We start from the raw sequence: 13,046 nt of genomic DNA on the forward strand, positions 1-13,046 counted from the left end.
TCAGGATTTGAACAGTGCATGGTAGAGATGGCTTCTTTCTGCTCCATGATGTCTGGCCTTCCACTGGAAAGACTAGAAAGGCTGGTGTAACTCAAATCACTGGGACTAGGATCACCTAGAAGTTGCTTCCGTCTTGTCTGGTTTCTGGGTGGGATAACTTGAAGGCTGGGCTTGGTTGTGTCTATTGACTGGAATGTCTGTACATGGTTTGTCCATTTGACTTGAGCTTCTCTCTTTCTTCAGTAATTTTTTTCTTTAAAATTTTTTGCTTTTTTTGTTTTCTTTTGGTTTTTTGTTTTGTTTTGTTTTGTTTTTTAAGAGATGAGATCTTGCTATGTTACCCAGGCTGCTCTTGCACTCCTGAGCTCAACTGATTCTCCTGCCTTGGCCTCTCAAAGTGCTGAGATTACAGGCATGAGCCACCCAATTCTTCTCAAGTATTTTGGTACTTACCACCATAGCTGTAAGTACCATGGGTATATGCACTCTTCCGGACTTTTTCCATGTTAGGCACTTACATGCTATAGTCTTTTCAATATGGCAGACAAGTATCACATAATGGAGTCTGGATTCCCTCTCCTCCAGGGTCTGCTCAGAGGCAAACCCCAGAGAAGAAGACCGGTTCTCTTTGTGTTTTGTTTTTGGTTTTGTTTCTGCTTTTGATAGAGACAGGGTCTAGTTATGTTCCCCAGGCTGGCCGTGAACACCTGAGCTCAAGGAATCCACTGACCTCAGCTTCCCAAAGTACTGGGATTACAGGTGTGAGCCACCATGACTGGTCCCATTCTCCTTGTTTAACTGTTTACCCCACCCTCATCTCAATGCTTCACTAGTGCCCACTTCACACTCCCCCATCATCAATTTCCAGTGTTCGCTTTATTATGATTGTGTTTATGCTATGCAAAACAAATCACTTAAGGTATATCATGATTACTTTTTTCCTTTTCCTCCATAGCTTTGTTTATTCCACTGGAGTTAATAATGCTTCCTTCCCCCTATTTACTTAGTAATATTTGTGGCACTTATCATTAGTCCAACCCCTAATCTTCCCCCAATGTGTAAACCTTGCAATATTTTCAGACATGATTCTTTCAGTGTGACCTTCTTGAAGAACTCTTTCCTGGGGTCTTTGAAGCAGCTTCAACCTGAGTACGCTGCTTTCTATGCCTAGTAGATAGCTGTCTACCCAGGAGCTTCCTCATTGCCTGCCTCTCCTGGTTTCCTCAGCCTTAATCTCTTGCTCTCACTAGGTTTCCTTCCTTGTTTTGATGGACCACATCCTTCAGCAGCTTCCTGAGAGCGAAGATAAGGCAGTATCATTTTTTGTGAAACTCTGCATATCTGAACTGTTTCAATCCCTTCTCAAATTGATTTTTTGGTAGTTTGGATATAGTATTCTAGGTAAGAAATGGTTTTCCTTCAGAAGGCATTGTTCCACTGACTTCTAGTTTCCAGACTTGAAGCAACTGTGTTGATATTTTGTCGCTGGTTTTTTTTTTTTTTTTTTTGAACTTTTTCTGATTTTTTTTTCAATCTCTGAAACCCTGTTGGATTTCCTTTTTGTCTCCAGTTTTGAAAAATTTCAGGCGATGTGCAGTACAGCTCAATTCTACAGACACGTATCAAGAGCACGTACTACATAGTTTATCACACTAAACACTCCAAGATATACAAAGATATGGATAAGTCCTGAGAGAGCTAGAAATCTGAGGGAAGTGTGGGAGATAAGCAAACAGAATATGGATGAGCATGTAGTGTTAAGCGTATAAATGATACAGATAAGACTTGTATCAGTTGACAGAGGAAGAGGAACAATAACAAAATAAAAATAAATAAACAATAAGACTTGTAAGGGCAACATTTTTACAAATTCCAAGTGTTGGCATTTTTAAGAAAGAATGATGCAGGCTCCCAACCTGATTCATTTCGTTAGAAATTTGGCCTTCCGATGCACTCAGCAAACTCCTTGCCTCTTACATCTATAGCTCTGTTTGGCTGTTTGGCTGTAAGCTATCAACAAGAGGGTGATGTTTTGACTTTGAATCCAGTGGATAGCTGCTGACTGACTACCATTCTGCAGGAGGCCTCGCAATCTTGAGTTCAATGCCAGAGGTTCATTCCCTCAAGCTTCCTAAGGTGTCAGTTGGATAGAGCCAGGAACCAGGGCCCAGAGCCCCCTTTCATGAAGCAATCTCTAAAATGTGTTTCTCCTTACTTTTCAAGGTGTACCTATACATACCAATAGAGAGAACATCATAAAGATAGATATGCTACATAGTAAGCTGCTCAAGACATGTTTTTTCAATGGGATGAATACAGAATACTTCTCTTTGTGTAGTATTACCCAATATTTATACAGCTACCCCCCAACATACCACCCAACCACTTTGGGAATCGGCCAAGAGTCACCCTATGCTGGTGATGGCTGGGAGGACTAGAACATCATTATTGTTATTGAAAACTGTTTATGCATATTAGCTTGTTTAATTCTCACAACAATTCTATGAGGCAGGTTTTCTTGGGTTTTTGTTTGTGTTTGAGATGGAGTCTCGCTCTTTCGCTCAGGCTGGAGTGCAGTGGCACCATCTCCACTCACTACAACCTCTGCCTCCCAGGTTTAAGCAATTCTCCTGCCTCAGCCTCCTGAGCAGCTAGGATTACAGGTGTGTGCCACCACACCCAGCTAATTTTTGTATTTTTAGTAGAGACAGGGTTTCACCATGTTGGCCAGGCTGATCTTGAACCCCTGACCTCAAGAGATCCACCCACCTTGGCCTCCCAAAGTGCTGGGATTACAAGTGTGAGCCACCTCACCAGGCTAGAGGCAGTTATTTTTAATCCTTATTTGATAGATTTAGAAACTGAAGAATAGAAATGTCAAGCGACTTGCTCAAGATCCCAAAGCTAAGAATGACAAAACAGAGCTTCAAATTTAAGCAGACCCAACCCAGACCCATCCCAGCTCACAACAGATCCAACTCGTACCACCACAAAAGCAATTCCAAATCTCACTTGAATCCCAGGTTAGACTCTTGGAATCTCTCGCCAAGCTGAAGGGCTACCCCAGAAGAGCTCATGTGAAAGACCACATGGAGGGAGAACCCATTTTATTCCTTCTTGTTCTGATGCTATTTCACTGTAGGACGCTGAATAACACACCCGGCTCTCTAAGCGTCAGTTTCCTTATCTGTAAAATGAAGTTAGGAATATATTGTGAAGAGTTGGGAGAGGCCCATGATGACTGAGGGAAAAGAAGCAGTGAGCCGAAGGCCTTCTAAGAAACAGTTCTGTGCTCCCTGGAGAACGACGGGCAACACAGGAGGAATATGGATGATACAGGATGGTAAATTACTGTAGAAATTTTTAGATGGGTCTGAACTCCCTCTTCAAATATTCCATTGTAATCTGAGACTCTATAGTTTCTACCAAAATGTAGGTGCCTTCAAGCAGTGAGTGATAATTTGAATCTAGTTCATTCCTGGGAATCAGTGGTTCTTAACTTGGCTGCACACTGGGATAACCAATGCAGCTTGAAACGTGCAGGTGTTCGGGTCCACCCTCACAGATTTCTATTTGGGGTGTTGCCTGAGCATTTGGAATATTAAGAGTTTCTTCATATGATTTGAATGTCCAGACCAAGTGGAGAACCAGTTCCCAGAGCTTCAAGTTACTTATTTTCTGGTCTGAAGTTTAACAAAGAAAAAAAAAGGAACCAGTGATGCCATAGGTCTCAAATGTTAATGTCCAAACAAATGAATCTCCTGGGTGTCTTGTTAAAATGCAGCTTTCAATTCAGTAGGTCTAGGTTGGGCCTGGCATCCTGCCCTTCTTGCTGTTGTTTCGTTTTGTTTTTTTGAGGCCTTCATACTGGAGGGGATTCTGCCTTTCTAAAAAACTCTCATAGGCTGCCCACACTGCTCTCCACAGACCGTACTTGAATAGCTAGGCTACAGCTTGAATGATTACAGACTTGAAGGAGAATTATGGCTCTTCATACCAGCGGGGACCTTCAGCAAGAAGTTACTTCACCCCTCTGAGACTCAGTTTTCTTAACTATAAAATGCAGGCCAGCAATAGCAACCTTACCACAGAGTTCTTGTGATGCCTAAATGAGAAAATGCGTTCAATTTGTTTAGCACTTTGCAACAAATGTTAGCTTTTTGCTAGGATAACCAGCACTCACGGAATACTTACTATGTGGCAGGAATTTTCTAAGTGCATTCATGTATTAACTCATTCAAGTCTCCAAACAACACGGTGAGGTAGGTACTATTATTTCATCATCCCCCTTTACAGATGAAGAAACCGAAGCGCAGAGAGGTGGAGTTCCTTGATCTGCAGTGACACGGCGTTATGGCTAAGCTGGTGTTTGAACTCAGGAAGAATTTGGGCTCCTTACCAGGATCCCTCGCCAAGGCAGTGAGTCAGTGCAGTAAGTCGAGGGATTGCCCTTTGAACTGGGCTGGGACCGGCAGGTGGCAGACTAGGGCTGCTGGAGTTCAAAAGACCGCTTCCAAGACCACGCCCGGAGCCAGCTCCGCGCTAAGCGTTCCACCACACAACCGCGGACAGCTTCTACAGCTTCTTCAAACTCCCCTTTCCCTTCCCTCCACCCTAGGGTCCTTGCCCAGAATCAATCAGGAAATATTAGCCCCATATAACAGGTTCAAATCTAACCTCCCCAAGACAAAACCACGTCCGCAGGGAAAGAAGAGAGTAAAGCGAGTTTTCCGTAACTCCCCCTTAACGCAGGAGCGCAAGCAGCCCGGGAAATCTACAAATCACTTTTTAGTTCAGCAAGGGGGAGCCTAGCGAAGAGGGAGAAATCTGGGGAATCCTTCTTGAATTCACCTGGGCACTTAGGAGGCGCCGGGCTTTGGTGCATGCGTGCAAGGCAGCGGACAGTCACTGGGGAAGCTCTATTTTGCGGAAGGATTACCTCGAAAAGGCGGATCTTTTTGCAGGGTCCGATGACAGCTGGTGGCACATGAATTTGAGGGACAGTTCAAGGGGTGGGGGTTAACAGGTTGGTTTCCATGGCGCCCGGGGCGTGGGGGAGGAATGCATCCCGCAAGCTGTGGCGAAACAACTGTGCTGCCCGGCGGGCCGGGCTCGAGAAGGCAAGAGATACCGGCTTGGGGGTGGAGTGGGGGGGTGGGGGAAGCCGGCCAGGACGGGGGTGGGGCGGTCACGTGTGCCCGAGGGGGCGAGGCCCCAAGCTGGCCCCGAGAGGACTCTGCGGGCGAAGTGGCTGCGCCAGGAGAGAACTTTGCCTGCACAAGGAACGCCTTGTGGGAGAAGACCCAGGGCAGGAGCGGTCCGGAGCCGGCTGCGGCGTGTGCGGCCGGCCTTGGGACAGCGATCGCGGCGGGTGGGAACAGAGATTCCCCAAGTAAAAGTAGGAGCAGGAGCTTGGGGGTGAGCGCAGGGATCCCCACTCGCGGCTTTTACGCAGCCTCGAGTTTCTCGGTGTCTTCTGGGATAGGCAAGTGTCCTTTCTACTCTGAGAGACCAGCGGAGGCCACTGTCCCTTGAGACTGCCAGAGTCCTCACCACTTCTCCAGGATTCCAGGGGAGACTGGCCATGGTGAATGAAGGTCCCAACGAGGAAGAGCGCGATGACACCCCTGCGCCGGAGACGGAACTCCAAGCGGATGGCAGCGTGTCGGTCCATCCCAGCGTCTCCATCGACCCCAGCCTCTCTGTCCACCCCAGCAGTTCGGCCCACCCCAGTGCCTTAGCGCAACCCAGTGGCTTGGCTCACCCCAGTGGCTCGGGCTCCGAGAACCTCAGCGTGATCAAGGTGAGCAGGCGCCGTTGGGCCGTGGTCCTGGTGTTCAGCTGCTATTCCATGTGCAACGCCTTCCAGTGGATCCAGTACAGCTCCATCAATAACATCTTCATGCACTTCTACGGGGTCAGCGCCTTTGCCATTGACTGGCTGTCCATGTGCTACATGCTGACCTACATCCCGCTGCTCCTGCCGGTGGCTTGGCTGCTGGAGAAGTTCGGCCTGCGCACCATTGCTCTCACCGGCTCAGCTCTCAACTGCCTGGGAGCCTGGGTGAAGCTGGGCAGCCTACGGCCGCACCTCTTCCCAGTCACCGTGGTGGGCCAGCTCATCTGCTCCGTGGCCCAGGTTTTCATCCTGGGCATGCCCTCCCGCATCGCTTCCGTCTGGTTCGGGGCTAATGAGGTTTCCACAGCCTGCTCTGTGGCTGTCTTTGGCAATCAGGTAGGTAGAAGAGTTTGTGAATGTTCAGAGGGGCGCGTTTTAGATTGCACCTAACTACTGGGTGTGGGCGTCCGTAATTTTCTGATTGTTCAGCAGTGTTTGTGACTCTGGGTGACTGTGACTGGGTGTGACGGGCCTTGATTGTGATGCTGTAAAAAAGGTGGGACACAAAAGCAGGGGGGCCTGCTCCTTCATTGCTCTTGCGGCAGTGGAAAGCATGCTTCTAGAACACACTCTACCTTCATTGTTTGCTCTGAACCTGTGTCAGTCCACCAACTTAGACCTGTAACTTCAGGAATGCTCTTATTCCTCTGGCAGCAGCCCCTGGGCATCAGACTACTCTGGTGTCATCAGAACTTGGCAGTGTTTTCAGTTGGACCAAAGAGCTTTCCTAGAGTGCGGTATCTCCTGTACTGCATAGAATTGCAGAGCCATGCCTGGTGATGTTTGGCACTGTTTTTACCTTGTTTTATACACAGCTGAAGCCAGGATAGTGGGAACACTGCTTTGTGCCAAACTCCTTCCCTGGGATTTAGAGCCAAGTCCAGCAGGGTGGAGTAGAAATCTCGCTCTGAATTTCCAAGGCCTAGAAAGGCTAATTCATGTCTTAATCTTTTTCTCTTTTCTTCTTATTGCAAGGAGGAGAAGCTCAAATTCTTTGCATTTCAGTGTGGTTATGATCCAGAAATCTGGGCAGGTTGTGAACCTGAACGCCATCTCCAAATGCTTGAAGCAAATATTTACTGGCTCATTTAAAGCAAACGTCCATTAACCAGACCACTGCCTCTAAGTCTCGCTTCTTTCTGAGCACGTAGGGTCCTGGTTGTGTGTTTAACAAAGGATTGGTCATTCCAGTTCTTCTCACTGGCCTATTTTCGCCTATCTATTAATTTCATTTAGAAAATGTAAACTTTCATTCAGACATATTTTGTTTGAAAACAGAAACTTTACAAAACTTCTCTAAAGGCAAATTTCCCATTCTGTTCATTTTTACCTCCAGGAAGGTAGTCACTTCACTTTGATCCTGACACAAAGATCACCATAACCTTTGCACTCCGGTAATTCTGACGTCTCTGTTTAAATGCTTCTTCCATACTCCACATGTGCACTACCTTCTGCTTGCACTAAAATCCGACATTCTTCCTTTTGACAAGCATTTATCCAGCCTTTTGCAAGACAGCGTACTAGGGCTGCAAACATAATTCTTGCCTTTGAAGAGTTACTATACCAGGTTTTAAAAAATTGTGCCAGGAGCCAAGATTCAGATTATATTAGAAAAACACACACACAACAACTAAACAGATCAGAGCACAGAGGATTTATTTTCAGTTCTCCATGAGGTTTTTAGCATTTTCTTTGCCTAATTGCTATGGGAAGGGGTAAAGAAGGGAAAAGAAGCTAATATCTATTAAACATCTACTATTATGCAAGGTACCTTTACATCCATTATTTAACTTAATCCTTTCAACAACTCTGTGAGGTAGGTGAAATTGTCCCCATTGTTGCAGGAGAGGGAACTGAGACCCAGATAAATCTTCCAACTTTATCCAGAGTCCTATAGCTACTGGGTAGTAAAAGAGAAATTTAAACCCAGTTCTACCTTCAAAGCCACTCTCAGTAGACCAATATTACTTGTGGATCGAGCATATATGTAAAAAGAGAAAAAGCAGATTCTGAGGATTTAATTTTTCCCCTTGTGTCTCCAGGGTTATTGGTGATAGTTTCCAGCAGTTCTGTCCAGTTTAAGGGTCTAGCACTTGTTTTCTTTCTGAAGTTGCCGCTAAAGAGCTGATTCTGCCTCTTCTAACCTAGCTCAGCGATTGTCTTGTCAAGAAGGTGAGGGTGAAGTCTCTAGCAGGAAGAAACCAGTGAATCCAGAGTGGAGGAGAGAGAGGGAAGGTGAACCTGGAGAATACAACTGAGGCCCTTCCCTTTTCCTGGTATGCTCTGACCAGTAGCCCCCAGGTAATAACAGCCTGGAATTTTTAGCAAAACTTGTATCGTTGTTTCAAAGGGAGATGAGCTGTGTGGGGTTTTAAGTGACAATGCATACATTATTATTGTGCAAGGATTGGAAGAAAACCTTGTTTCCTTGGTGATACAGGACAAGAGAGATGTAGGATCTAAAAGAGATATTCAAGGTCAGTCCTAACCCAGGTGAGAGTCCTGCAGGATGGACGTAGTGAGGGGACTTCGCCAGGTAACTCATAGCACAGTGCAATCCAGAAATAGAATAGGAGAGAATCAGTTTACTTTTAGAAGTATATAGTCACTTTACAGAACCAATTCTATAGAAACCACAGCTATCTGTCTAAAATAGCACTGGCCAATAGAAATATAATGCAGCCCGCAAATGCAAGTCACATATCTGACTAGATTTTCTAGTAGCCACATTAAAGATGTACGTTTGTTTAAGTAAAAATAGCAGGTGAAATTAGTTTTAGTAAATGCTTTAGTTTGTTTTATGCTGCTCTCAGGAGCATAAATTAATAATAAACAGAAATTTACTTGACTTACAGTTTGAATGGCTGGGCAGTCCAAAGCCAAGGGATCAGCATCTGGCGATGGTCTTCTTGCTGTGTCATAGCACGATAGATGGCATCTCATGCTTGAGAGAGTGCAAGAGAGGGCCAGACTGACTTTTATGACAAACCCACCCTTGTTATGACAGTGATCCATTCATGAAGGTAGAGCCCTCATGACCTAATCACCTCTTAAAGGTCTCATGTCCCAGTAGTGTCACACTGGGAATTAGATTTCCAACACGTGAACCTTTGTTGTTGTTGTTGTTTGTTTTGAGATAGAGTCTCACTGTCCACTAAGGCTGGAGTTCACAGACAAGATCTTGGCTTGCTCCAACTTCTGCCTCCTGGATTCAGGCAATTCTCCTGCCTCAGCCTCTGGAGTAGCTTGGATTACAGGCACCTGTCACTATGCCCAGCTCATTTTCTATTTTCAGTAGAGATGGGGTTTCACCATGTTGGCCAGGATGGTCTTGAACTCCTGACCTCAAGTGTTCTGCCTGCCTCGGCCTCCCAAAGTGCTTAGATTACAGGCATGAGCCACTGCGCTTGCCCCCCTCCAACACATGAACTTTAAGGGACACATTCAAACCATAGTATTCTGTCCCTGGCCCCCAGAATTTATGTCCTTCTCCTGGACAAAACACATTCATTCTATCCCAATAGCCCCAAAAGTCTTAACTTGTTCCAGCATCAACTCAAATGCCCAAATTCTAGAGTCTCACCTAAATCCCACATGAGGGAGACTCAAGGCATAACTCATAATGAGACAAATTCCTCTCCGCCTCTGAATGTGTGAAATTAACAAAATCCAGCCTGGACATTAAAAAAAAAAAAAAAAAAGCTATGCATGGTTGCACATGCCTACAGTTCCAGCTACTTGGGAGGCTGAGGTACAAGGATAGCTTGAGCCCAAGAGGTCAAGAATGCAGTGAGCTGTGATCATGCCACTGCACTCCAGCCCAGGTGACAGCGAGAGAGACCCTGTCTCAAAAACAACCCCCAAAACTAACAAGTTATATGCTTCCAAAATACAATGGTGGGACAGGCATAGGATAGATATTACAAAAAGGAGAAATAGTCAAGAAGAAAGGGTAAGTGGTCCCAAGTAAGTGCAAAACTCAACAGGGAAAACATTCAGTCTTAAAGTTGAGGAATAATCTACTTTGACTTTATGTTAAACAGCTTGGTTGGGCTCAGTCCACCCAGCAGCTCTCACAGCTGGAGTCTCATGCCTGCAACTCTCCCAGGCCAGTGTGGCACACTGGTAGCTCTACAGTTTTGGGGTCTTGGTGATGGCCACACTTCGTGGCTCCACTAGGTATTACCCTTTTGGGAGCCCTCTGCAGTGGCCCTGCCCCTGGAACAAGTCTGCCTGAGCCCTCAAGCTGTTCATGACATTCTCTGAAGTCTAGATGGAAGCCACCATGGCCCATAGCTCTTGCACTCTATGCGCCTGCAGGTTAGCACCATATGGATGCCACCCAAGTTAATGGCTTGTACCTTCTAGAGAAGAAGATCAAGCCACACCTGGGACCACTTGAGCCATGGCTAGGGTAGCCAAGGGGTGCTGTGCCAAAATGCAGGGAGCAGAGTTCCAAGGCAGCTCTGGGCAGTGAATGCTGAGGTCCCATGGTGACTCTCTGGAAACCTACTGTCTTAGTTGATTTTGTGTTGCTATAACAATACCTGAGACCGAGTAATTAAGAAAAGAGGTGGCCAGGTGCGGCAGCTCACGTCTGTAATCCCAACACTTTGGGACGCCGAGGTGGCCAGATTACCAAGGTCAGGAGATTGAGACCAGCCTGGCCAACATGGTGAAACCCCGTCTCTACTAAAAAATACAAAAATTAGCTGGGTGTGGTGGCATGTGCCTGTAGTCCCAGCTACCTGTGGGGACTGAGGCAGGAGAATCACTTAAACCCGGGAGGCAGAGGTTGCAGTGAGCTGAGATTGTGCCACTGCACTGTAGCCTGGCAGCAATGCAAAACTCCATTTAAAAAAGAGAAAAAGAAATAGAAAAGAAAAGAAAAGAGATTTCTTCAGCTCATGGTTCTGCAAAATGAAAAGTTCAAGGGCACAGCCCCAGCTTCTGGCAAGGGTTTATATGCTGTGTCCTAACATGCAGAGAAAGTCAAAGGGAAAGTGGATGCATATGAAGAGGCATAACCCAGGGGCATCCTAGCTTTATAACAACCCAATCCCTTGGGAACTAATCCATTCCCTTGAGAATAACCCAGTTTCATGAGAGTGACAACTCGCTACTGTGAGATCAGCACCAAGCCATTCATGAGGGATGTGCCCACATAACCCAAACACTTCCTACCAGGGATTACCTCCCAATGCCACTCTATTGAGGATCAAATTGCAACATGAGTTTTGGTGGGTATAGACTCAAATCATATCCAGACCATAGCATTCTGCTGTTAGCCCCCCAGAACTCATGTCCTTTTCACATACAAAATAGTCATTCCACCTCAATAGTCCCAAGAGTCTTAACTTGTTGATATGGTTTGGGGCCATGTCCTCACCAAATCTCATGTTGAATTACAGTCCCCAGTATGGGAGGTGGGGCCTGGTGGGAGATGATTGGTTCATGGGAATGGATTTCTCACAAATGGTTTAGCACTGTCTCCTTGGAGCTATTCTCATGATAGTGAGTTCTTATGAGATCTGGTTGTTTAAAGAATGCAGCAACTCCTCCCTCTCTCTTTTGCTCCTACTCTGACCAGGCGATGTGTGTACTTCCCCTTTGACTTCCACCATGATTGTAAGTTTTCTGAGGCCTCCCAGGAGCTGAGCAGATGCCAGCATCATGCTTCTTATACGGCCTGCAGAACCATGAGCCAATTAAACCTCTTTTCTTTATCATTACCCAGTCTCCAGTATTTCTTCATAGCAATGTGAGAATGGACTAATACGCTTGTTTCAGCATCAACTCAAAAGTCCAGAGTCTAAAATTGCATCTGAAACTCCACGTTCCTTCCAACTATGAGCTTTTAAACTCTAAAACAAGTTGTTTACTTTGAAGATGCAATGGTTGCACAGACATTGGGTAAAATTGCCATTCAAACATAGGGTCTCGCTCTTTCACCCAGGCTGGACTGCTGTGGTGGGTTCTTGGCCACCTGGGTACAAGTGATCCTCCCACCTCAACCTCCCAAGTAGCTGGGACCAGGTGCACTCCACCACACCCAGCTAATTTTTCTATTTTTTTGGTAGATGGAGTTTTGCCATGTTGCCCACAGTGGTCTCAAACTCCTGGGCTCAAGTGATCCTCCCACCTTGGCCTCTCAAACTGCCTGAATTACAGGCATGAGCCACACCAAGCCCTGCCCAGCAGACTTTAAACCTTAAACCTCCAGAATAATCTCCTTTGGACTGAGGTTTTGCATCCTGGACACACTGGTGCCAGGAGTGGGTTCCCAGCGCTTCAGACAACCCTTTTCCCATGACTTTGTTGGACATTGCCCACATGGCTGTGCTCACAGGTTGGAATCAAATGCCTGAAGCTTTTCCAGGCTGAGGTCACATGCTGCCAGTGACTCTAGCATTCTGGGGTCCTGCAGTGGCCCTGCCCTTGTGGCTCCACTAGTCATTGTCCTAGTGAGGACTCTTTGCAGAAGCTCTGACCTCACATTTCTGCTTGGCATTGCCTTGGTAGAGGCTGTCTGTGGTGGCTCTGCCCCATGACAGGTTTCTGCCTAGGCTCCTAGGCTTTCTTTTTTACCTTTATCCTTTTTTTTTTTTTTGACAAAGGATCTCACTCTGTCACCCAGGTTGGAGTGCAGTGGTGTGATCACAGGTCACTGCAGCCTTGACCTCCAAGGCTCAATCAGTCTTCTGGCCTCAGCTTCTCAAGTAGCTGGGACTATAGGCACACATCACTGCACCTGGCTAGGTCTTGCCATTTTGCCCAGGCTAGTCTTGAACTCCTGGGCTCAAGTGATCTGCCCACCTCAGCCTCCTAGAGTTGGGATTTCAAGGCCACTGTGCCTAGTCTGCTCCCAGGCTTTCTGATATATCATCTGAAATCTAGGTGGAAGCTGCCATGCCCACCACTCTTCAATTCCACATGCATGCACAATAGTAACATGTGGACATGGATGCCACCAAGACTCACAGCTTACACTCTCCAGAGCAGTGGCTCAAGCTGTACCTGGGGCTATTTGGGCCATAGCTGTTCTGGCCAGAGCAGCTAGAAGAAGCATCCTGAGGTTGCTCAGGGCAATGGTACCCCACCATTCTGTCCTCCTAGGCCTCTGGGTCTGTGATAGGAGGAATGGCCC

The 13,046-nt window shown here is 46.5% G+C and overlaps 2 protein-coding genes across 6 annotated transcripts in view; one reads left to right on the top strand and one right to left on the bottom strand.

The window, feature by feature from the left end:
- Nucleotides 1-8,872, bottom strand: part of LOC128928843 (uncharacterized) — a 51,299-nt gene extending 42,427 nt beyond the window's left edge. For 2 of the 3 annotated variants that reach the window (XR_008474513.2, XM_054240226.2), the window contains exon 1: nt 8,753-8,872. Coding sequence is in view for 1 of the 3 variants with exons in the window: in XM_054240226.2 (XP_054096201.2) it covers nt 8,753-8,842 (90 nt within the window). In the remaining 2 variants the exon portion in view is untranslated. Of the gene's footprint in view, nt 1-1,849; nt 2,230-3,012; nt 3,188-8,752 lie in introns of those variants that run through there. The other variant, XR_008474509.2, reaches the window with a different exon arrangement.
- FLVCR2 (FLVCR choline and putative heme transporter 2) overlaps nt 5,228-13,046 on the top strand; it is a 61,906-nt gene continuing 54,087 nt past the window's right edge. For all 3 annotated transcript variants that reach the window (XR_013521424.1, XM_002754126.6, XM_054240223.2), the window contains exon 1: nt 5,228-6,235. Coding sequence is in view for 2 of the 3 variants with exons in the window: in XM_002754126.6 (XP_002754172.2) it covers nt 5,585-6,235 (651 nt within the window). In the remaining variant the exon portion in view is untranslated. The remainder of the gene's footprint in view (nt 6,236-13,046) is intronic.

This window comes from Callithrix jacchus, chromosome 8, assembly GCF_049354715.1.
Source record: "Callithrix jacchus isolate 240 chromosome 8, calJac240_pri, whole genome shotgun sequence".
Classification (NCBI taxonomy): domain Eukaryota; kingdom Metazoa; phylum Chordata; class Mammalia; order Primates; family Cebidae; genus Callithrix; species Callithrix jacchus.